We start from the raw sequence: 22,629 nt of genomic DNA, 5'->3' as shown, positions 1-22,629 counted from the left end.
GGGAGATTAAACAACGGTGCCTGGTGTTGCTGCCCCCTGCAGGCTGTGTGAGCTTCCAGCAGTGGATTCAGATGTTTATCCGGCTGCTGCAGTTTAAATTAAGAAATAAATAAAAAATACACCCGGTGCAAATAGATTTACTGGAGAGGGGCGAGGATTTATTACCTCTACTCCTTTTCTACTACAATCTATGTTTTTTCCTTTTATTTCTGTTTGAAATGAAACAAATGACAAATGAAATCTTACTTCTGTTATTTGAAATAGCAGGAATACATTTATTATTTCACATCCCAGGTGTTGTTAAATGTTTGTTTTTGTGATTCATTTAATTCATGAACAAACCGTAATTACTAACTTTATTGAACTCTCTCATGAAGAATGAATATTTATCTTTGTGGTTCCCTGCTGAGCCGGATGAGGAGCTCCAGAACCTCCAGAACCTCCAGAACCTCCAGAGAGGACGGAGGGTCGCCACTCGCTGGCAGGAAGGACTCAACCTGGCAACAAGGTCTGAGACACAGAACCTGGCAACCCATCCTGCAGCCTGAGGAACTCTTCATCCTGATAATGTGTCAGGCAGAACTTTACTTTATACTTCACTCTGATATTTATCTCCACAGTTGTCAGGAGTATTTCCTAGTGTAAACCTCAGGAGACAGAATACTCAGGACGTTTAAGACATTTTATTACATTTTTCTCTTAAGAAGAGACAAAGTCAAAGTACCACCTTGGAAAGAAACAACAGAAGTCCTTCATACATGAGAATTACATTTTGTTGGAGCTCAATTTAATATAATTCTAATTTTAGTTCAACAAACTTAACGGCTCACAGTAAGAAAAACATACAATCCTTCCCCAAATACTTCAAAGTGACGCTTCTGAAAGTAAAGAAAAAGGATTTGTATTTCACAAATAACCTCTGAGAGCATGTAAACAACAACAACAGATTGAAATGCATGATAAAGTAAAACTTTAAAACTTTTAACGATACCATTCCTGCAAAGCAACATGGAAATGTAATCAGATTATTAATCATCAGATTATTAATCATCAGATTATTAATCATCAGATTATTAATCATCAGATTATTAATCATCAGATTATTAATCATCAGAACTCGTCAGTTTCATAAAGTGGAGCTCAGAAAAAGAAGAGCAACAAAGAAAAGCTGCTGATGTTGATGTGGTGTTGAGTCTCTAGTAAAGCTGCTCCTGTCCTTTCTCTGGCATGTCCTCCTTTAGAAGACACTCCTGTCCTTTCTCTGGCATGTCCTCCTTTAGAAGACACTCCTGTCCTTTCCCTGGCATGTCCTCCTTTAGAAGACAATCCTGTCCTTTCTCTGCCATGTCCTCCTTTAGAAGACAACCCTGTCCTTTCTCTAGCATGTCCTCCTTTAGAAGACACAATCATGTCCTTTCTCTGGCATGTCCTCCTTTAGAAGACAATACTGTCCTTTCACTGGCATGTCCTCCTTTAGAAGACAATACTGACCTTTCACTGGCATGTCTTCCTTTAGAAGACAATCCTGTCCTTTCACTGGCATGTCCTCCTTTAGAAGACAATCCTGTCCTTTCACTGGCATGTCCTCCTTTAGAAGACAATACTGACCTTTCACTGGCATGTCTTCCTTTAGAAGACAATCCTGTCCTTTCACTGGCATGTCCTCCTTTAGAAGACAATCCTGTCCTTTCACTGGCATGTCCTCCTTTAGAAGACAATCCTGTCCTTTCACTGGCATGTCCTCCTTTAGAAGACAATTCTGCCCTTTCTCTGGCATGTCCTCCTTTAGAAGACACAATCATGTCCTTTCTCTGGCATGTCTTCCTTTAGAAGACAATACTGTCCTTTCTCTAGCATGTCCTCCTTTAGAAGACACAATCATGTCCTTTCTCTGGCATGTCTTCCTTTAGAAGACAATACTGTCCTTTCTCTAGCATGTCCTCCTTAGAAGACACAATCATGTCCTTTCTCTGACATGTCTTCCTTTAGAAGACAATACTGTCCTTTCTCTCGCATGTCCTTCTTTAGAAGACAATACTGTCCTTTCACTGGCATGTCCTCCTTTAGAAGACACAATCATGTCCTTTCTCTGGCATGTCCTCCTTTAGAAGACAATCCTGCCCTTTCTCTGGCATGTCCTCCTTTAGAAGACACAATCATGTCCTTTCTCTGGCATGTCTTCCTTTAGAAGACAATACTGTCCTTTCTCTCGCATGTCCTCCTTTAGAAGACACAATCATGTCCTTTCTCTGGCATGTCCTCCTTTAGAAGACAATACTGTCCTTTCACTGGCATGTCCTCCTTTAGACGACAAGCCTGTCCTTTCTCTGGCATGTCCTCCTTTAGAAGACAATCCTGTCCTTTCTCTGGCATGTCTTCCTTTAGAAGACACAATCCTGTCCTCATCTCAACCATCAATTAAAGCAACACATAAATCAGTAAGATGATGACAAGGACACACGACTGCATACAGAGCTGCCTCAGGTACTTCATAGTAATACTATCAACAACAACACTAAAAATACATTTTCTATTATATTAGGAACCATTAACCAAAATACTAAATTGGTTTTTTAGAATCTGTAAATATTATAGTGTAACTACAAAGTAACCCTACTGAATCTCACTTCATTTATAATTATTATTTAGTTTTTAATGTTTATTTCTCTCTCCTGACAAACGTTTCATTAATGTGACTGAGCTCCTGCTTCTGACAGCAGGGGGCGCTGTGAGGCTGCAGGCAAACCAATGGAAAGAATCATGTTCTCTATATTATTAATGAATCTGGTACAATGCTGCTCACCTCAGCAGGTGGAGCAGCTTCAGCTTGGAGGTGGTGCTCCTTCATGTAGGTGGAGAAGCTTCGCTCTGCTGGAGATCCATGTAGGTGGACAAGCTCTGGTGGAGATCCATGTAGGTGGAGAAGCTCTGGTGGAGATCCATGTAGGTGGAGAAGCTCTGGTGGAGATCCATGTAGGTGGACAAGCTCTGCTGGAGATCCATGTAGGTGGAGAAGCTCTGGTGGAGATCCATGTAGGTGGAGAAGCTCTGGTGGAGATCCATGTAGGTGGAGAAGCTCTGCTGGAGATCCATGTAGGTGGAGAAGCTCTGCTGGAGATCCATGTAGGTGGAGAAACCTCACTCTGCTGGAGATCATGTAGGTGGAGAAGCCTCGCTCTGCTGGAGATCATGTAGGTGGAGAAGCTCTGCTGGAGATCCATGTAGGTGGAGAAGCCTCGCTCTGCTCGAGATCCATGTAGGTGGAGAAGCTCTGCTGGAGATCCATGTAGGTGGAGAAGCCTCACTCTGCTGGAGATCCATGTAGGTGGAGAAGCTTTACTCTGCTGGAGATCCATGTAGGTGGAGAAGCTTCACTCTGCTGGAGATCCATGTAGGTGGAGAAGCTTCACTCTGCTGGAGATCCATGTAGGTGGAGAAGCTCTGCTGGAGATCCATGTAGGTGGAGAAGCCTCACTGTGCTGGAGATCCATGTAGGTGGAGAAGCTCTGCTGGAGATCCATGTAGGTGGAGAAGCTCTGCTGGAGATCATGTAGGGGGGTGGGGGGTGGGACAGCCAGATGAGTATGGACGGGTTTTCCAGCAAATCAAACTTGAAATAAAGAATTACTGTCGTATTTTATTTCCAGAATTTTGTTTCAGAAACGCATATCGGGAAACCGGAAACGACCCATTAACGTTTTTCGATTTTCTGTTTTAAAATGGAAAACGGGAGGCGGCTCGTCTCCAAATATCAAACCGAAAAACGGAAATCAGATGGTTTCCGGATTTTCGTTTTCCGACATCAAAACGAAAATCGAATGGCTGGAAAGTACAAAGACCACAGACCCAGATCACATTTGGTTCCTGTTTGTCAGCCAGCCTCTGCTACTGTGCTGAGCCACTGTCAGGAGCTCCGTCTCCATGGCAACAGACACAGCTAACACCTAATCTGCCTGGTAACAGAGACTGCTCCTTTGATGGTGGTCATGTGATGTCATGGTTTACCAGCCAGTGCTCACACACACACACACACACACACACACACACACACACACACACACACACACACACACACACACACACACACACACACACACACACACACACACACACACAGTATCCTAGGTTGCATGGTTTGTAGTGCTTTATAATGCTAATGCTATGCTAGTTAGCTTAGCTGATTAGCATGTGAGAAAAGACAAATTGTCCCTCCTGTCTCCTTCTCTGTCCTCTTCTCCTTCACCCCGGAAGTGTTTTGTGTGGCGGCCATGATAAGAACTGTCTGAATTCTCAATAAGCAAAGGAAAGGAGGCTCGTTGTTTCCCTTAGAACCTCCTTTAGCCTAGGAACCACTGATGCTTCCTTTAGAACCTCCTTTAGCCTAGGAACCACTGATGCTTCCTTTAGAACCTCCTTTAGTCTAGGAACCACTGATGCTTCCTTTAGAACCTACTTTAGCCTAGGAACCACTGATGCTTCCTTTAGAACCTCCTTTAGCCTAGGAACCACTGATGCTTCCTTTAGAACCTCCTTTAGCCTAGGAACCACTGATGCTTCCTTTAGAACCTCCTTTAGCCCAGGAACCACTGATGCTTCCTTTAGAACCTCCTTTAACCTAGGAACCACTGATGCTTCCTTTAGAACCTCCTGTAGCCTAGGAACCACTGATGCTTCCTTTAGAACCTCCTTTAGCCTAGGAACCACTGATGCTTCCTTTAGAACCTCCTGTAGCCTAGGAACCACTGATGCTTCCTTTAGAACCTCCTTTAGCCTAGGAATCACTGATGCTTCCTTTAGAACCTCCTTTAGCCTAGGAACCACTGATGCTTCCTTTAGAACCTCCTTTAGCCTAGGAACCACTGATGCTTCCTTTAGAACCTCCTTTAGCCTAGGAACCACTGATACTTCCTTTAGAACCTCCTTTAGCCTAGGAACCACTGATGCTTCCTTTACCAAAGGAGACCAGCTCCCCCATAATTCCTTCCTTCCTTTCAGAAACTTGTAATTCTTTCCTCACCATGACAGACGTCACTAACTAGAGCCGCCGTCGCTTTATTATGACGTCACTAAGTGAAAGTCTGACTGCCTCACCACCGTGATCTCCTTTACTAACTCCTTTAGGAAGCCTCCTAACACCTTTACTAACTCCTTTAGGAAGCCTCCTAACACCTTTACTAACTCCTTTAGGAACCCTCCTAACACCTTTCCTTAACTCCTTTAGGAAGCCTCCTAACACCTTTACTAACTCCTTTAGGAAGCCTCCTAACACCTTTACTAACTCCTTAAGGAAGCCTCCTAACACCTTTACTAACTCCTTTAACTCCTCTCTACTCCCTCCTCCATACGTATTCCTCTCTACTTCTTCCTCTGTAGTTCCTCCTCTCCATTTCTTCCTCTCTACTTTCTCCTCTCTACTTCTTCCTCTCTACTTCCTCCTCTCTACTTCCTCCTCTCCATTTCTTCCTCTCTACTTTCTCCTCTCTACTTCTTCCTCTGTAGTTCTTCCTCTCTACTTCCTCCTCTCTACTTCCTCCTCTCTATTTCTTCCTCTCTACCTCCTCCTCTCTACCTCCTCCTCTCTACTTCTTCCTCTCTACTTCCTCCTCTCTACTTCCTCCTCTCCATTTCTTCCTCTCTACTTCCTCCTCTCTACTTCCTCCTCTCTATTTCTTCCTCTCTACCTCCTCCTCTCTACTTCCTCCTCTCTACTTCTTCCTCTCTACTTCCTCCTCTCTACTTCCTCCTCTCTATTTCTTCCTCTCTACATCCTCCTCTCTACTTCCTCCTCTCTATTTCTTCCTCTCTACTTCCTCCTCTCTACTTCCTCCTCTCTACTACTTCCTCTCTACTTTCTCCTCTCTACTTCCTCCTCTGTAGTTCCTTCTCTCCATTTCTTCCTCTCTACTTCCTCCTCATTACATCTTCTTCTCTACTTCCTCCTCTGTAGTTCCTTCTCTCCATTTCTTCCTCTCTACTTCCTCCTCATTACATCTTCTTCTCTACTTCCTCCTCTCTACTTTCTCCTCTCTACTTCCTCCTCAATACATCTTCCTCTCTACTTCTTCCTCTGTAGTTCCTCCTCTCTACTTCTTCCTCTCTACTTCTTCCTCTGTGGTTCCTCCTCTCTCTTTTCTCCTCTCTACTTCCTCCTCTCTACTCCCTCCTCTCTACTTCTTCCTCTCTACTTCTTCCTCTGTGGTTCCTCCTCTCTCTTTTTTCCTCTCTACTTCTTCCTCTCTACTTCCTCCTCTCTCTTTCTTCCTCTCTACTTCCTCCTCTCTATTTCTTCCTCTCTACCTCCTCCTCTCTACTTCCTCCTCTCTACTTCTTCCTCTCTACTTCCTCCTCTCTACTTCCTCCTCTCTATTTCTTCCTCTCTACATCCTCCTCTCTACTTCCTCCTCTCTATTTCTTCCTCTCTACTTCCTCCTCTCTACTTCCTCCTCTCTACTACTTCCTCTCTACTTTCTCCTCTCTACTTCCTCCTCTGTAGTTCCTTCTCTCCATTTCTTCCTCTCTACTTCCTCCTCATTACATCTTCTTCTCTACTTCCTCCTCTGTAGTTCCTTCTCTCCATTTCTTCCTCTCTACTTCCTCCTCATTACATCTTCTTCTCTACTTCCTCCTCTCTACTTCCTCCTCTCTACTTTCTCCTCTCTACTTCCTCCTCAATACATCTTCCTCTCTATTTTCTCCTCACTACTTCCTCCTCTCTATTTCTTCCTCTCTACTTCCTCCTCTCTACTTCCTCCTCTCTATTTTCTCCTCTCTACTTCCTCCTCTCTACTCCCTCCTCTCTACTTCTTCCTCTCTACTTCTTCCTCTGTGGTTCCTCCTCTCTCTTTTTTCCTCTCTACTTCTTCCTCTCTACTTCCTCCTCTCTCTTTCTTCCTCTCTACTTCCTCCTCTATATGTCTTCCTCTCTATTTCTTCCTCTCTACTTCCTCCTCTCTACTTCCTCCTCTCTACTTCCTCCTCTATATGTCTTCCTCTCTACTTCCTCCTCTCTACTTCCTCCTCTATATGTCTTCCTCTCTACTCCCTCCTCTCTACTTCCTCCTCTCTACTTCCTCCTCTCTACTTCTTCCTCTATACGTCCTCCTCTCTCTTTCTTCCTCTCTACTTCCTCCTCCCTACTTCCTCCTCTATATGTCTTCCTCTCTATTTCTTCCTCTCTACTTCCTCCTCTCTACTTACTTCTCTATATGTCTTCCTCTCTACTTCCTCCTCTCTACTTCCTCCTCTCTTTGTCTTCCTTTCTACTCCCTCCTCTCTACTCACTCCTCTCTACTTCTTCCTCTCTACTCCCTCCTCTCTACTTCCTCCTCTATATGTCTTCCTCTCTACTCCCTCCTCCCTACTTCCTCCTCTCTACTTCCTCCTCTATATGTCTTCCTCTCTACTCCCTCCTCTCTACTTCCTCCTCTCTACTTCCTCCTCTATATGTCTTCCTCTCTACTTCCTCCTCTCTATTTCCTCCTCTCTACTTCCTCCTCTCTACTTCCTCCTCTATATGTCTTCCTCTCTACTTCCTCCTCTCTATTTCTTCCTCTCTACTCCCTCCTCTCTACTCCCTCCTCTCTACTTCCTCCTCTCTACTTCCTCCTCTATATGTCTTCCTCTCTACTTCCTCCTCTCTATTTCCTCCTCTCTACTTCCTCCTCTATATGTCTTCCTCTCTACTTCCTCCTCTCTATTTCTTCCTCTCTACTCCCTCCTCTCTCCTTCCTCCTCTCTACTCCCTCCTCTCTACTTCCTCCTCTCTACTTCCTCCTCTCTACTTCCTCCTCTCTTTGTCTTCCTCTCTACTCCACATATGAACGCTAGATATTTTCCAACTTTTTCATTCTGCCTCTGCTTCTTCTGATACACGTGGTCAACTTTCTGTTTCCTACCCAGAATGCATTGCGCTCTGCATCAGGTCCACTAACTCCGCCCACTGGAATGATTGTTAGTAAACAAAGTAAGACCAGAGATCTTTTGGCCTCGGTTCAGAGTTGGTGGGAAGGTTCACCAAATGGTTTGTTCCTGAAGAGACTCTGGTCCGGATCAAACAGGACGTGAACAGACCCTGAAGAGACTCTGGTCCGGATCAAACATGATGTGAACAGACCCTGAAGAGACTTTGGTCCAGATCAAACAGGACGTGAACAGACCCTGAAAAGACTCTGGTCCAGATCAAACAGGACGTGAACAGACCCTGAAGAGACTCTGGTCCGGATCAAACATGATGTGAACACACCCTGAAGAGACTTTGGTCCAGATCAAACATGATGTGAACAGACCCTGAAGAGACTTTGGTCCAGATCAAACAGGACGTGAACAGACCCTGAAAAGACTCTGGTCCAGATCAAACATGATGTGAACAGACCCTGAAGAGACTCTGGTCCAGATCAAACATGATGTGAACAGACCCTGAAGAGACTCTGGTCCAGATCAAACAGGACATGAACAGACCCTGAAGAGACTCTGGTCCAGATCAAACATGATGTGAACAGACCCTGAAGAGACTCTGGTCCAGATCAAACAGGACGTGAACAGACCCTGAAATCAAACCGCATGTGAACAGACCCTGAAGAGACTTTGGTCCAGATCAAACCGCATGTGAACAGACCCTGAAGAGACTCTGGTCCAGATCAAACATGATGTGAACAGACCCTGAAGAGACTTTGGTCCAGATCAAACATGATGTGAACAGACCCTGAAGAGACTCTGGTCCAGATCAAACATGATGTGAACAGACCCTGAAGAGACTCTGGTCCAGATCAAACAGGACATGAACAGACCCTGAAGAGACTCTGGTCCAGATCAAACATGATGTGAACAGACCCTGAAGAGACTCTGGTCCAGATCAAACAGGACGTGAACAGACCCTGAAAAGACTCTGGTCCAGATCAAACATGATGTGAACAGACCCTGAAGAGACTCTGGTCCAGATCAAACCGCATGTGAACAGACCCTGAACAGGCTCTCGGTGATCATATTCATATTGATCAGATAATTGACACATTGAAAGTCTCAACCGACCACAGTGTAATCTAACTACATCGGGGAACAAAGGTAATGAACATCAGGCCGTCCAGAACGTTCATCAGATAAACACTAAACTGGACTGAGACCCCGACTGAATAACCCTGTAACACAAAGTATTATTAAAATGAAAGTATAAAGATATGTTGGGAAACACACTCATACTTCAAACTGTAGCGTCTCAGCAGCTCCTCAGATCCTCCTCACCTTTGTTCTACTATCACATTAATCCTATTCATGACCACAATCCACCACCTTCACAGTTTTCCCAAAATCCATTACTGGTAGGTAAAATTGGTCAAATGATGGATTTTGGTTAAAAGTGATGGGAAGACTTGTTAGAGCCTGACATGGAACAACAACCTGAAATGTTTAAAAAGAAAAAAAAAGTAATAAAACCTGAAATGGCAATAATAATTATATATATATATATATGGATGGATGGATGGTTCCAGGTTCAATTCTCCATGAAAAACAAACAAACAGAATAAAATATGTGAAGTGATGATGTCTATATGTTAATGAAATAGGAGAAATTAAAACCATGGGACACAGACACAGTGCTCTTTCATAATAGTTATATATGTTTCCGATAACTGTAGAGCTATAGTTATAGAATCAGTTTCAGTGAAACTTTTCAGAGAAAAAAAGTTCTGATTCAGTGAAAAAGTTTTTTTTATCTGAATCAGAACTTTTTTTTCCCTTGTTTTTTTTCTCTCTCACATCTGGTCGTCATCACCCCCCTCCACTCTTCTCCTCCTCCCTTTCCCCTTCATCAGCATCCCCCCCCCCCTTCCTCTCGCTCTCTTCTCTCCCCGGTCAGATGTTGACTCAGAGCGGCGGCGGCAGGACGACGCCCCGGTACCTCCTCAACAAACCTCCACAAAACCTACAAAAACAACCAGAACCTCTTGGATTCGGCGAACCAGAACCTCCTGAACCACCTCCACCCGGACCTCAAACACCACAACCAGATCTAGAACCGGGAGGACCCGCGGAGCTGCTGCATGGATTGACCGGCTCCGACGCTTCTCTACTCGGGGGAAACTCTCTCTCTCTCTCTCTCTCCCTCTGTCCCTCGCTCTCTCGCTCTCTCTCTCTCTCGCCCTCTTCCTCCATTCTCTCCTTGCCTCTCTCCACCTCTCTCTCCATGACTTCCAGCTTCCAGCCTTCTTCCTCTTCCTCCCCCGACCCGCTGCTGCTCCACGCCGCCGCCAAGAAGAACTTCACCGTGAGCCACCTGCTGGACCTGGAGGAGGCCGCCGGGGAGCTGGCGGCCGCGCAGGCCGAGGAGGGCGCCGCGGAGGCCGGCAGGAGTCTGCTGGAGTCCCCGGGGCTCACCAGCGGCAGCGACACGGCGCAGCAAGACAGTGAGTTGTTTTTTTTTTTTTTTTTTAAGTAATGAATCATCCCCCCTATGACCCCCCCACCTCCACTAATACCACCCCCACCCCCACCCCCACCCCCCAAAACGGCCATTAATTCACCATTACGCGCTTTGATGTCAAGCGGACACGGTCAGTGGAGTAACCCCTCCACGAGCTCCGGGGGTAATAAATCTACCCCTCCCCTTCTTCATATTTTCATTTCAAGGTGAAGAAATCATAATAATCAGTAATTTATTTACCCCTTGGGAGGCAATTTCTGTCCATTTTTTCGCCGCACGCCGCGTTTTTGCGCATCAAATTTGGCATAAAATGCGGAACGCAAACTCTCAGCTGCGCGCGACCTTGTCTTTATTTATATAAAATGGGAAGATTTTGTTGTGTATTTTTTTATAGTTTTATTTTCACTCTGGTTCTTCATACCGACCCGCCGCACGAAATGAATCCTACACCAGCGACTTCTCAGACGGATACAGTTCGAATCAACCCCCGCTGGGTCTGGAAGTTACAAATATATTTGATCTTTTCATTTCAAAGTGCAGAAATCATAATTATCAGTCATTTATTTACCTCGTGGGAGCCTTTTTTTTCTTCTTCCACCAATTTATGTTTTGCGCATCAGAGTTGGCGTAAAATGCGGAACGCAAACTCAACTGCGCACAACTTTCTGTGTTTATTTATTTAAAACCCGAAGATTTTTTGGCACTTCTTTTTTCTTCACACCGACGTGCCGCACAATGCGAATCCGATTTCTGTGACTTCTCAGGTGGATAGTTCCACTCAAACCCCTGCTGGGTCTGGAAGTCTGAGGATGGAAGTTAAAAATGAGGAATATATATTTTGTCTTTTAGTTTAAAAGTGCAGAAATCATAATAATCAGTAATTTATGTGCAACCTGGGAGCTTTTTAGTTTTTCTTCCACTTTTGCGCACCGCATGTCGCGTTTGCGCATCAAATTTGGCGAAACGCAAACTGTGAACTGCGCAGAAGTTTATTTATCTTGAAAGCGAAGATTTTTTTTCCCCTCTCAAAAAAAAAAAAAAGAGAAAGAAAGAAAAAACAGTTTTTCTTCTCTCTGGCTCTTCACAGCGACCCGCTACACGAAGCCAATCCGATTTCAGAGACTCCTCAGGCGCATACAGTTCCCCTCAAACCCCCGCTGGACTGAAAGTCTGACGGTGGAAGTTAAAAATCGAGGAAAAAAAATTTAAATTTAAATTTTGAGATTTTTTTGTTTCTTTAAGGATTAAAAAGTACATAATGTTTAAAAACTGAACGGAAAAACAACATGATTTTTCCGGGAATGACTCCAATAAATGAGATGTTTAAAACTTTCATTTATTTAATTTTGAGCTTTAAAAATAAAGAATATTTATTCAAACATAAAGATTTAAAAGCTCCGAGTGTTGGTGAAAAACGAGGCCGCTTTAAGTGACTTCTGACGCGGATCCAGATTGAACATCTGGATCACATTCGCTCACATTCTCACGGTTTTCTAAAGACATATTGGCGCAAATTTTAGCCATTTTAAGCACGATAAATATTTTCCTTTGAACCTCCGGTTCGTCCACCGGGATGTCAGATACATCAAAGCCGCTTTTGGTGGCTTATAAGGCCGATACAAATGTCCACAAACACCGAGGAAAACACTTGCAGAGTTTCGTCCTTTAAAGATTTTGTTAAGCATTTTTGATGCTTTATTAATTACATTTAGCTATTTTTTATCTTTATCTCTATTTCTGCTGAAGCACCGGTTCCTCCACCGGGCTGTCGCATCAATCAAAGCCGCTTTTAGTGACTCATGGGCGGAAATGAATCATCTCAAATCCCCGTTCCTGACTCCAATATCTGGATGAAGACCTCTCGATTATAAATCTCATTTTTATTTAAATACATCTATTTTAACCATTACATATTTTATTTTGAAGTACCGATATTTCCACCGACGTGTCGGGTCAATTAAAGCCGATTTTAATGAGTTATAAGGCGGACACATATCGCCTAAAGTCCGGTGACATTTCCTTCACGCTAAGTTTAGACATTTGGACGATTTTTAATTCAAATGAAATAATTTCAAGAATAAAACGTCCCGGTTCATCCAATCCGCTTTTAGTGGCTTTTGACACGGATATAAACCGTCTGAAACACCGGGGTAGTAGACCGAAGAATCACTTACACATTTCCTAAAGTCATTAAAAGTCATTTTAATGTATTTTCAATAAGATTGGATAAAACAATATTTTTGAACCTCCGGTTCTTCCTCGGGGATGCCACGTACATAAATCCGCTTCAAATGGCTATAAAGCCGATATAAATGTCCGACCCCCGGGAAAGATAGAATAACTTTTAAATGGACTTGATTGAAAGTGTTTTTATTTTTCACGCGTTAAGCGGATATAAATCTCTCACCACCTGCGTGAAGACAGAAGAATCACATCCACATTTCCTTCACGTAAAAATGTTTCTTAACGTAATTCTGGCGCTTTTTACTTGCTTTTTGTAATTTTGATGTCAATATATATTTCTCTGAAAGCAACGGAACTTCCAACGACCTGTCGGACAAATCGAAGCCGTTTTTAGTGCCCCATGAGGCGGATATAAATCGTCTCAACACTGGGGGAAGACGACATAAAATCACTGACACATTTCCATCATGTTGTTTTTTTTGTTTTTTTTAACGTAAATTTCACGCATTTTACTTAAACTTTCGGGATAAGAAAGTAAACATTTTTAACCTCCGGTTCTTCCACCGACGCGTCGGACAAAGCGAAGCCGCGTTTAGTGCCTCCTGAGGCGGATACAACTCGACTCGCCCGACACCCCGGTGAAAACTTCCAGCGCTGGAAAAAAGAAAAAGAAAAGAAAGATGGTCGTCGCAGAGTCCAGCCGGGGTAATTCAGCCGCGGTAAAATCTCCCATAGAGGGTAAATAAACTGCCCCCTCCTCACCTCCGTCTTTAATGAGTGTTTTTGTTATTTTTGCGTTAATATGCGCTCATTTTCAGCCTGTCACGCACTTTGTGGAAATGAGACACCAGGCTCACATTTACTAAGAAAACAAGGGTTTTTTCTGAGCGTCTGACACTTTTCAGGAGGTTGGATTCCTTCGAGTAGCTTTTCTTTGGTGTCTTTTATCACTTTTCAAATAAAACAATCGATTTAAAAAACAAAGATTTTATGGTTTGATTGTTTATTAAATGTTTGAGTTTCGAAACGGCCGTGAAAATCTTCTCGAAATAATATTAAAGAACATTCTAGTCTTAAATCTGTCCCATCTTATTCATTGTTATGACTTTCTTTATTGTTAGTTTTAGTTTTGGTCCTTTAAGTCGCTCGTAAATCATTTTTAACAAAATCGATAAAACATTTCTAATATTTTTCATAAATCGAGTTTTAGGTTTAAGAACAAAACCTCTACATGTTCCGACAAAGAACATTTCTCGACATTTTATTGTTTTATTTTCGTGTCGCTTTAAGAAGTATTATATTTGAAATTCACGCAATAAATAAACAAATATATAAAGAATAAAGTGAAAAGAAAGTTCATGATTTCTACTTTTAATAAATTGTTTATATGTGAGAAGAAAATTCCTCTCATCATATTTAAACAATGGCTCTTCGGAGGAATGTATGTATAGTCGCATCTTTAATGAAGAATTGATTAAATAAAGAAAATTAAATAAAATAATAAAAAGGTGATCAGAGTTTCGAATACAATCATAATATAAATCTGGATTTCTATTTCTGTTCAATTATTGTTTACATATACGGGAAAAATAAATTGATATTCCAACAAACAACATTTAAAACAATATTGTTGATTTAGTTCTTTGTCACTTTGGTTTGAAATTTTATTAAAAAAGTGTTTTAATTTAGAATATTGATGCATTTTGGAAGATTTTGTACACAACATGCTTTTATTTTAAAATCCCACTGTTTTATTTTGGATTTGATCGTTCCTATAAACTACAATCCGATTTGCTTGTTTGTCTTTTTATTTACTGAAGTTTTGAAAGGGATTACTTGTTCAATAAAGTAGATAAGATAGAGAATACTGCTTCTGTTATGTAAATACACAAATTTGTCACCATAACCAATTTATTGTTTTTAATTGTTTCTTGTGTTTTTCTCATAATTTCTCAGTTTCCTTCATCTTTTCTGATGTTTCGCTGCTTTTCTTACATCATTTCCTCATTTCTATCCTTTCTTCTCCTCCGTTACCTGTTCTGTGGTTCCTCTCCTCCGTTACCTGTTCTGTGGTTCTTCTCCTCCGTTACCTGTTCTGTGGTTCTTCTCCTCCGTTACCTGTTCTGTGGTTCCTCTCCTCCGTTACCTGTTCTGTGGTTCTTCTCCTCCGTTACCTATTCTGTGGTTCTTCTCTTCCGTTACCTGTTCTGTGGTTCTTCTCCTCCGTTACCTGTTCTGTGGTTCTTCTCCTCCGTTACCTGTTCTGTGGTTCTTCTCCTCCGTTACCTGTTCTGTGGTTCTTCTCCTCCGTTACCTGTTCTGTGGTTCTTCTCTTCCGTTACCTGTTCTGTGGTTCCTCTCCTCCGTTACCTGTTCTGTGGTTCTTCTCCTCCGTTACCTGTTCTGTGGTTCTTCTCCTCCGTTACCTGTTCTGTGGTTCTTCTCCTCCGTTACCTGTTCTGTGGTTCTTCTCCTCCGTTACCTGTTCTGTGGTTCTTCTCTTCCGTTACCTGTTCTGTGGTTCCTCTCCTCCGTTACCTGTTCTGTGGTTCTTCTCCTCCGTTACCTGTTCTGTGGTTCTTCTCCTCCGTTACCTATTCTGTGGTTCCTCTCCTCCGTTACCTGTTCTGTGGTTCTTCTCCTCCGTTACCTATTCTGTGGTTCCTCTCCTCCGTTACCTGTTCTGTGGTTCCTCTCCTCCGTTACCTGTTCTGTGGTTCTTCTCCTCCGTTACCTATTCTGTGGTTCCTCTCCTCCGTTACCTGTTCTGTGGTTCTTCTCCTCCGTTACCTGTTCTGTGGTTCTTCTCCTCCGTTACCTATTCTGTGGTTCTTCTCCTCCGTTACCTGTTCTGTGGTTCTTCTCCTCCGTTACCTGTTCTGTGGTTCCTCTCCTCCGTTACCTATTCTGTGGTTCTTCTCCTCCGTTACCTATTCTGTGGTTCCTCTCCTCCGTTACCTGTTCTGTGGTTCTTCTCCTCCGTTACCTATTCTGTGGTTCCTCTCCTCCGTTACCTGTTCTGTGGTTCCTCTCCTCCGTTACCTGTTCTGTCATCAATAATCATCGACTGGTCTGCGGTCGTGGAAACGAGCTTCATGAAGAGAATAGAAACGTCACGATATTTATCAGTCTTGTTTTCCTGGTTTGAGAGCGTTTTTCTGACTTTCTGTTGTTCTCTCATTCTGCTGGTAGTTCTGTTGTTCTCTCATTCTGCTGGTAGTTCTGTCGTTCTCTCATTCTGCCGGGGATTCTGTCGTTTCTGTCGTTCTCTCATTCTGCTGGTAGTTCTGTCGTTCTCTCATTCTGCCGGGGATTCTGTCGTTTCTGTCGTTCTCTCATTCTGCTGGTAGTTCTGTCGTTCTCTCATTCTGCCGGGGATTCTGTCGTTTCTGTCGTTCTCTCATTCTGCTGATAGTTCTGTCGTTCTCTCATTCTGCCGGGGATTCTGTCGTTTCTGTCGTTCTCTCATTCTGCCGGGGATTCTGTCGTTTCTGTCGTTCTCTCATTCTGCCGGGGGTTCTGTCGTTTCTGTCGTTCTCTCATTCTGCCGGGGGTTCTGTCATTCTCTCATTCTGCTGGTGGTTCTGTTGTTTCTGTCGTTCTCTCATTCTGCTAGTGGTTCTGTCACTTCTGTCGTTCTCTCATTCTGCTGCTGGTTCTGTCATTCTCTCATTCTGCTGGTGGTTCTGTCACTTCTGTCGTTCTCTCATTCTGCTGCTGGTTCTGTTGTTTCTGTCGTTCTCTCATTCTGCTGGTGGTTCTGTCACTTCTGTCGTTCTCTCATTCTGCTGCTGGTTCTGTTGTTTCTGTCGTTCTCTCATTCTGCTGGTGGTTCTGTCACTTCTGTCGTTCTCTCATTCTGCCGGCGGTTCTGTCATTCTCTCATTCTGCTGGTGGTTCTGTCGTTTCTGTCGTTCTCTCGTTCTGCCGGCGGTTCTGTCGTCTCGTTCTGCTGGTGGTTCTGTCATTCTCTCGTTCTGCCGGCGGTTCTGTCATTTGTCGCTGTCTCATTCTGCTGGTGGTTCTGTCATTCTCTCATTCTGCTGCTGGTTCTGTCGTTTCTGTCATTGTCTCGTTCTGCTGGTGGTTCTGTCGATCTCTCATTCTGCCGGCGGTTCTGTCGTTCTCTCGTTCTGCCGGTGGTTCTGTCGTTTCTGTCGATCTCTGATTCTGCCGGCGGTTCTGTCGTTTCTGTCGTTCTCTGATTCTGCTGGTGGTTCTGTCACTTCTGTCGTTCTCTCATTCTGCCGGCGGTTCTGTCATTCTCTCATTCTGCTGGTGGTTCTGTCGTTTCTGTCGTTCTCAGGTTCTGCCGGCGTTTCTGTCGTTTGTTGTTCTCCCATTCTGCTGGCGGTTCTGTCGTTCTCTCATTCTGCCGGCGGTTCTTTCTTTCTCTCATTCTGCCGGCGGTTCCGTTGTTTCTGTTGTTCTCCCATTCTGCTGGCGGTTCTGTCGTTCTCTCATTCTGCCGGAGGTTCTTTCTTTCTCTCATTCTGCTGGCGGTTCTGTCGTTCTGTTGTTCTGCCGGTGGGCCTGTCGTTTCTGTCGTTCTGCCGGAGGTTCTGTTGTTTCTGTTGTTCTCTCGTTCTGCCGACGGTTCTGTCATTTTGATGTTTCTTGGTGATTTTTTTCATGTTCCTTTCTTATTTTGTCATGTTTCCTGGTCATTCTTTCATGTCTCCTGGTCATTCTTTCATGTCTCCTGGTCATTCTTTCATGTCTCCTGGTCATTCTTTCATGTTTCCTGGTGATTTCTGTTGGTTTCCCAGCGATTGTTTTTTATCTTGGTTCCTGGTGATTTCTGTTGGTTTCCTGGTGATTTTTAGCAGTGTTCTTAACTTTTCTCATGTTTTCCGATGGTCTCTGGTCCTGGTTTCTGAGAAAGTCTTTCTTGGGCTTTGGATGACCGTAATGAATGTCTAGTTTTCTCATGACTTCTATTTTGGTTTCTCATAGAGTCTCAAGTCTCTGTGGTGGTTTTCTAGTGATTTCTCAGTTTGTGGAACCGTCCCGTCTTTGTCAAGCTGTTCTCTCAATTATTCATTTTTCCTTTCTTCCTGACTTTTATTTTGGTGGTCTATGTTTTTTTGACAGTTTGGTGGACTTCCTGCTTTTCTTTTCACTCCTCAACTTTTTTTTCAGAGATTCTCATGAATGTTGTTTTGCTTTGTTGAGTTTTCTCTCGAAGGTTCTCTTCATGGTGTTTCTGAGATTCTGGTGTTTCTGTAGCTCATCATTTCCTCTTTCTCATGCTTATGTTCTCTCCTGGTTCTCCAGATTCTCCTGTTTCTCTGCTGGTTCTCTTGTTTCTTTCCGGGGTTCTGTCTCTTTCCTGGTTCTCCTGCTTCTTTCCTGGTTCTCCTGTTTCTTTCTTGGTTCTCCTGTTTGTTTCCTGGTACTCCTGGTTCCCCTGGTTCTAGTTTTTCTGGTTCTCATAGTTTGGAGGTTTTCTGACAGATTTGTTTATTTTCTAGTTTGTTGTCGTCTTTCTGTTTATGATCATTTAACATTTCCTGATATTTGTCCGTCAAGGTTTGTTGATTCTTTCTTCTCATTTCTCAAGTTTATTACCACATTCTCATTTCATCATATTTGTTGGTTTTTGTGTGTTGTCTGATGGTTCTTGGAGTTTTTCTTGTAACTTTCTGTTTCTCTCTGTTTTCTGGTTTTCTGATGGTTTTTTCTCATCATATCACAATTTCTTATGGTTTTTCACGTTTTCTGTCTGTTGTCAGTTTATGTTTGTTAGTTTGTTAGTTTTTCTCATGGTACAGTACAGTATGAGAAATATGATACAGTACAGTACAGTACAGAATGATACGGTGCAGTACAGTATGATACAGTGCAGTATGATACAGAGCAGTACGATACAGTGCAGTACTGTATGATACAGTACAGTACAGAATGATATGGTGCAGAACAGTATGATGATACAGTACAGTGTGATACAGTGCAGTACAGTATGATACAGTACAATACAGAATGATATGGTGCAGTACAGTATGATACAGAGCAGTACGATACAGTGCAGTACAGTATGATACAGTACAGTACAGAATGATACGGTGCAGTACAGTATGATACAGTACAGTACAGTACAGTATAGTACAGAATGATATGGTGCAGTACAGTATGATACAGTACAGTACGATACAGTACAGTAAAGAATGATATGGTGCAGTACAGTATGATACAGTACAGTACGATACAGTACAGTAAAGAATGATATGGTGCAGTACAGTATGATACAGTACAGTACAGAATGATATGGTGCAGTACAGTATGATACAGAGCAGTACGATACAGTGCAGTACAGTATGATACAGTACAGTACAGAATGATATGGTGCAGTACAGTATGATACAGTACAGTACAGTAAAGAATGATATGGTGCAGTACAGTATGATACAGTACAGTACAGAATGATATGGTGCAGTACAGTATGATACAGTACAGTACAGTAAAGAATGATATGGTGCAGTACAGTATGATACAGAGCAGTACGATACAGTGCAGTACAGTATGATACAGTACAGTATGATACAGTACAGTAAAGAATGATATGGTGCAGTACAGTATGATACAGTACAGTAAAGAATGATACGGTGCAGAACAGTATGATACAGTGCAGTACGATACAGTGCAGTATAGTATGATACAGTACAGTGTGATACAGTGCAGTACAGTACGATACAGTGCAGTATGATACAGAGCAGTACGATACAGTACAGTATGATACAATGCAGTATGATACAGTACAGTACAGAATGATACAGTGCAGTACAGTATGATACAATACAGTGTGATACAGTACAGTGCAGTACGATACAGTGCAGTACAGTGTGATACAGTATAGTACAGTATGATACGGTGCAGTATGATACAATGCAGTACAGTACTTCCCCCCCGGTCTCTGTCCAGATGAGCCGTTGTCATCGGAGGAGAAGAAGAAGAGGAAGCAGCGCCGCAACCGCACGACGTTCAACAGCAGCCAGCTGCAGGCGCTAGAGCGAGTGTTTGAGAGGACGCACTACCCCGACGCCTTCGTCAGAGAAGACCTGGCCAGGAGGGTCAGCCTGACCGAGGCTCGAGTACAGGTAATCTGATTACTATCGATGACCCAGGCCCGAGCACAGGTAATCTGATTACTACAGTAAAATAGTGTTTGAGAGTGCTAAAAATGCTAACATTGGTAAATTTGCTCAAAAGTGCAAACAGCTGGTGTTCACGTGTTTGTGGCTAACATGCTAAAAGCTCGTGCTCTTCCAGGTTTGGTTCCAGAACAGACGAGCAAAGTTCCGCCGGAATGAGCGCGCAATGCTAGCTAGCAAGAATGCGTCGCTACTCAAGTCGTACTCGGGCGACGTGACGGCGGTGGAGCAGCCCATTGTGCCGCGGCCGGCGCCGCGTCCCAACGACTACCTGTCCTGGGGCAGCGCTGCCCCCTACAGGTGGGTCCTCGCTAGCTAGTGCTAACATATATTTTATCGTAAATGAAGAAAATGGCTACATGGGAGCTACAGAACAGTTTTACAGAGTCTTCCTGTTCTTCCTCTGAAGCCCCTCCCACTTTACTCACTTCCCTTTGATTGACACTTTGAGCTCACGAGTGATTAGGTAATTATCGTTCCACTGGGCAACGTTTTTTTTTGTGCCTTCGGTTTAAAGTGGGCGGGACTAACATTGGTGTTATGCTCAATTCTATGCTAAATGCTATGCTAACACTGTGACTATGTGATCCTGAAGCTGGTATCCGATGGCGGAGGCGGGGCCGCTGCGAGGGCCCCAGAAAATGCTGCCCTCCGAGAACAAGTATGCCCCAATACACTTCCTGTTTATCTGCCACTTCCTTTTTAACTTCCACTTCCTGTTTCAAGCTTGCTGCTTAACTTCTAATTCCTGTTTAATTCTACTTCTTGTTTCAAACTTGCTGTTCCTTCAATGGTTTTACTTAAATTCAGCCACCATGTTTGTTTTCTAAACTGAGCTAAACCATCAGCAGCTAAGCTATAACACGTATGCTAGCAGGCTAAATTGAAGAACTTTATTTGAACTGGTTAGCTTGCCATGACTCCTCGCTAGCCGTTCATTAGCCTCCATGCTAACCAGCCTGTTCCTGTAAATAACCTATCACTCCCAGTTGGTGACACTTCACTTCCTGTTAGCCTCTATGCTAACACTGCTCTCCCTCTCATAGTGGTCCCGTTGCCATGGCGACGTACCCTCCCTCCTGCTCCAACAGCGGCTCCTCGGGTGTCAACATGGCGTCCAGCATCGCTAACCTGCGGCTAAAGGCTAAAGAGTACAGCCTCAACCAGGTGCCCACCGTCAACTGAAGGACAAGGAAGACCCCCCCAGGACCAACCTGGGCTCTACCAAGCCCCTCCCCCCCCAGGACCAACCTGGGCTCTACCAAGACCCGCCCAGGACTTCCCCACCCCTCCCCCAGGCTGCCCCAGTACCCCTGTTGAGCATCTGCTTGCAGGCTAAAGCTATTATAGCTACAGCTAAACATGGCTCTGGACCCTGTTACCACCTCTGTTCCCCCTTGGGATTAATTTTGACCCCTGGAACTACTTTTGACCCCCCCCCCCCCCCCCCCACCCCGCCCCCCCCGCCCCACCACCACTCCCACCACCTGGAATACCTGTTTCCCCCCTGTTAGCCGCTGGAGCTCCCTTTATCAACCCACCCCTTCCCATGGATCTACTTTTGCCCCCCTGGATTTCCTGTTGCCCCCTGTTGATGACTCTTCTTCTTCTTCTTTGGGACTAAAGGAGGTTTTATAGTCGGATATTACCCAGAATTCCTCCACATTACTCTTTGTAACAAAATGTACGTTAAACAATAAAACTTAAAAAACAATAAAACAATTTTTTTATGCAAAGACTAAAACTGTTGCGGTTCTTCTTAACAGGCAAACTTTTTACCGTTCACCCCAGACTCCCTTAAAAAAAACGCCTAATTTAAAGTTCACGCTCACATTTGATCATTTTATAAACAATTCCTACGGTTTTTTTTTAATGTTGATTTAAACACTTTGTATGTTTTATTTAATTCATCTCTGAAATTAAACATCTAATATTTGAATTTTGTGCATTTTTGTTTTTTATTTTGGAAACGTTACTGAAGCCTGACCAGAATCAAAGTGTTTTTTAGTTTGTCTCTGTGGAAATTATTTATTCATTTTATTACAAGTTATTGTAAATCACAAATTTTATTTAATTTGTCTCAGACAATTGAATGTTTATTATTGGATTTTTATGTATTTCTATCATGAAATATAATTTACCCTGCATTTTTAAATTAACCAAACTCCATTTAAAAATCATCAAATTTAAAGTTTGCATCCAAAATTGCTCCCATTAGAAATCGATTTTTCAGACATTTTTTTACAAGATATTCTGAAACGTCAATGACTTTGAAATAATTCAGCTAAAAGATTAAATGCCTAATATTTGATATTTGTGCGTTTGGTTCAAAATTGCGTTTTGAAGAGACCAGACTCCATTTAAAAATCATCAAATTCAAAGTTTCTGTAAGAAATCTTCCATTGGAATAACATGTATAAACATGTAGAAATTATTTGTACCTCTTGAATGAATTCATGTGGTAGAAAAATGAAATTCATCAAATTAATTCATCTTAACAATTAAACATCTAATGTTCGATTTTGTTGATTTTTGATCGATGCTAACTAGCCTTTTGATGATTGACCAGGCTCCACTTAAAAAAACCTCAAATTTAAAGTTTGTGTCCAAAATGTATCATTTTATAAACAATTTAAAAAAATTTATTTGTCAGTTTAAATGTTTCTTATGTTTACTTCGTCTCAGAAATTAAATATAAACTTTGAAGTCTGGGATTCTGTGGTGAAATGTTACTTGACCGGTGCTTTGAACAGATTCCATTCTCCGGGCTTTTCATATTGGGATAGTCCGGGACCGGGTTCACCTGGAAGGGGGCGGAGCCAAGAATGTTCACCCCATCACATTTACTGTAGAGACCGAATCAAACCGCCGAGAAAA

The 22,629-nt window shown here is 43.0% G+C and overlaps 1 protein-coding gene across 1 annotated transcript; it reads left to right on the top strand.

Annotated features, from left to right (window-relative positions):
- The first annotated feature begins 9,861 nt into the window (after positions 1-9,861).
- prrx1b (paired related homeobox 1b) lies at positions 9,862-21,689 on the top strand. Its single transcript, XM_080472747.1, has 5 exons — positions 9,862-10,400; positions 19,523-19,698; positions 19,871-20,052; positions 20,348-20,413; positions 20,799-21,689. Exons 1-5 carry the CDS (start codon positions 10,181-10,183, stop codon positions 20,935-20,937), a joined length of 783 nt encoding a protein of 260 aa, XP_080328873.1. The 5' UTR covers positions 9,862-10,180; the 3' UTR covers positions 20,938-21,689.
- Positions 21,690-22,629: the final 940 nt, after the last annotated feature.

The sequence above is a fragment of the Lipophrys pholis genome (genome assembly GCF_963383615.2).
Source record: "Lipophrys pholis genome assembly, chromosome: 10".
NCBI lineage: Eukaryota > Metazoa > Chordata > Actinopteri > Blenniiformes > Blenniidae > Lipophrys > Lipophrys pholis.
The sequence above is the reverse complement of the archived record's forward strand: the minus strand, read 5'-3'. Positions and strand labels throughout refer to the sequence as shown.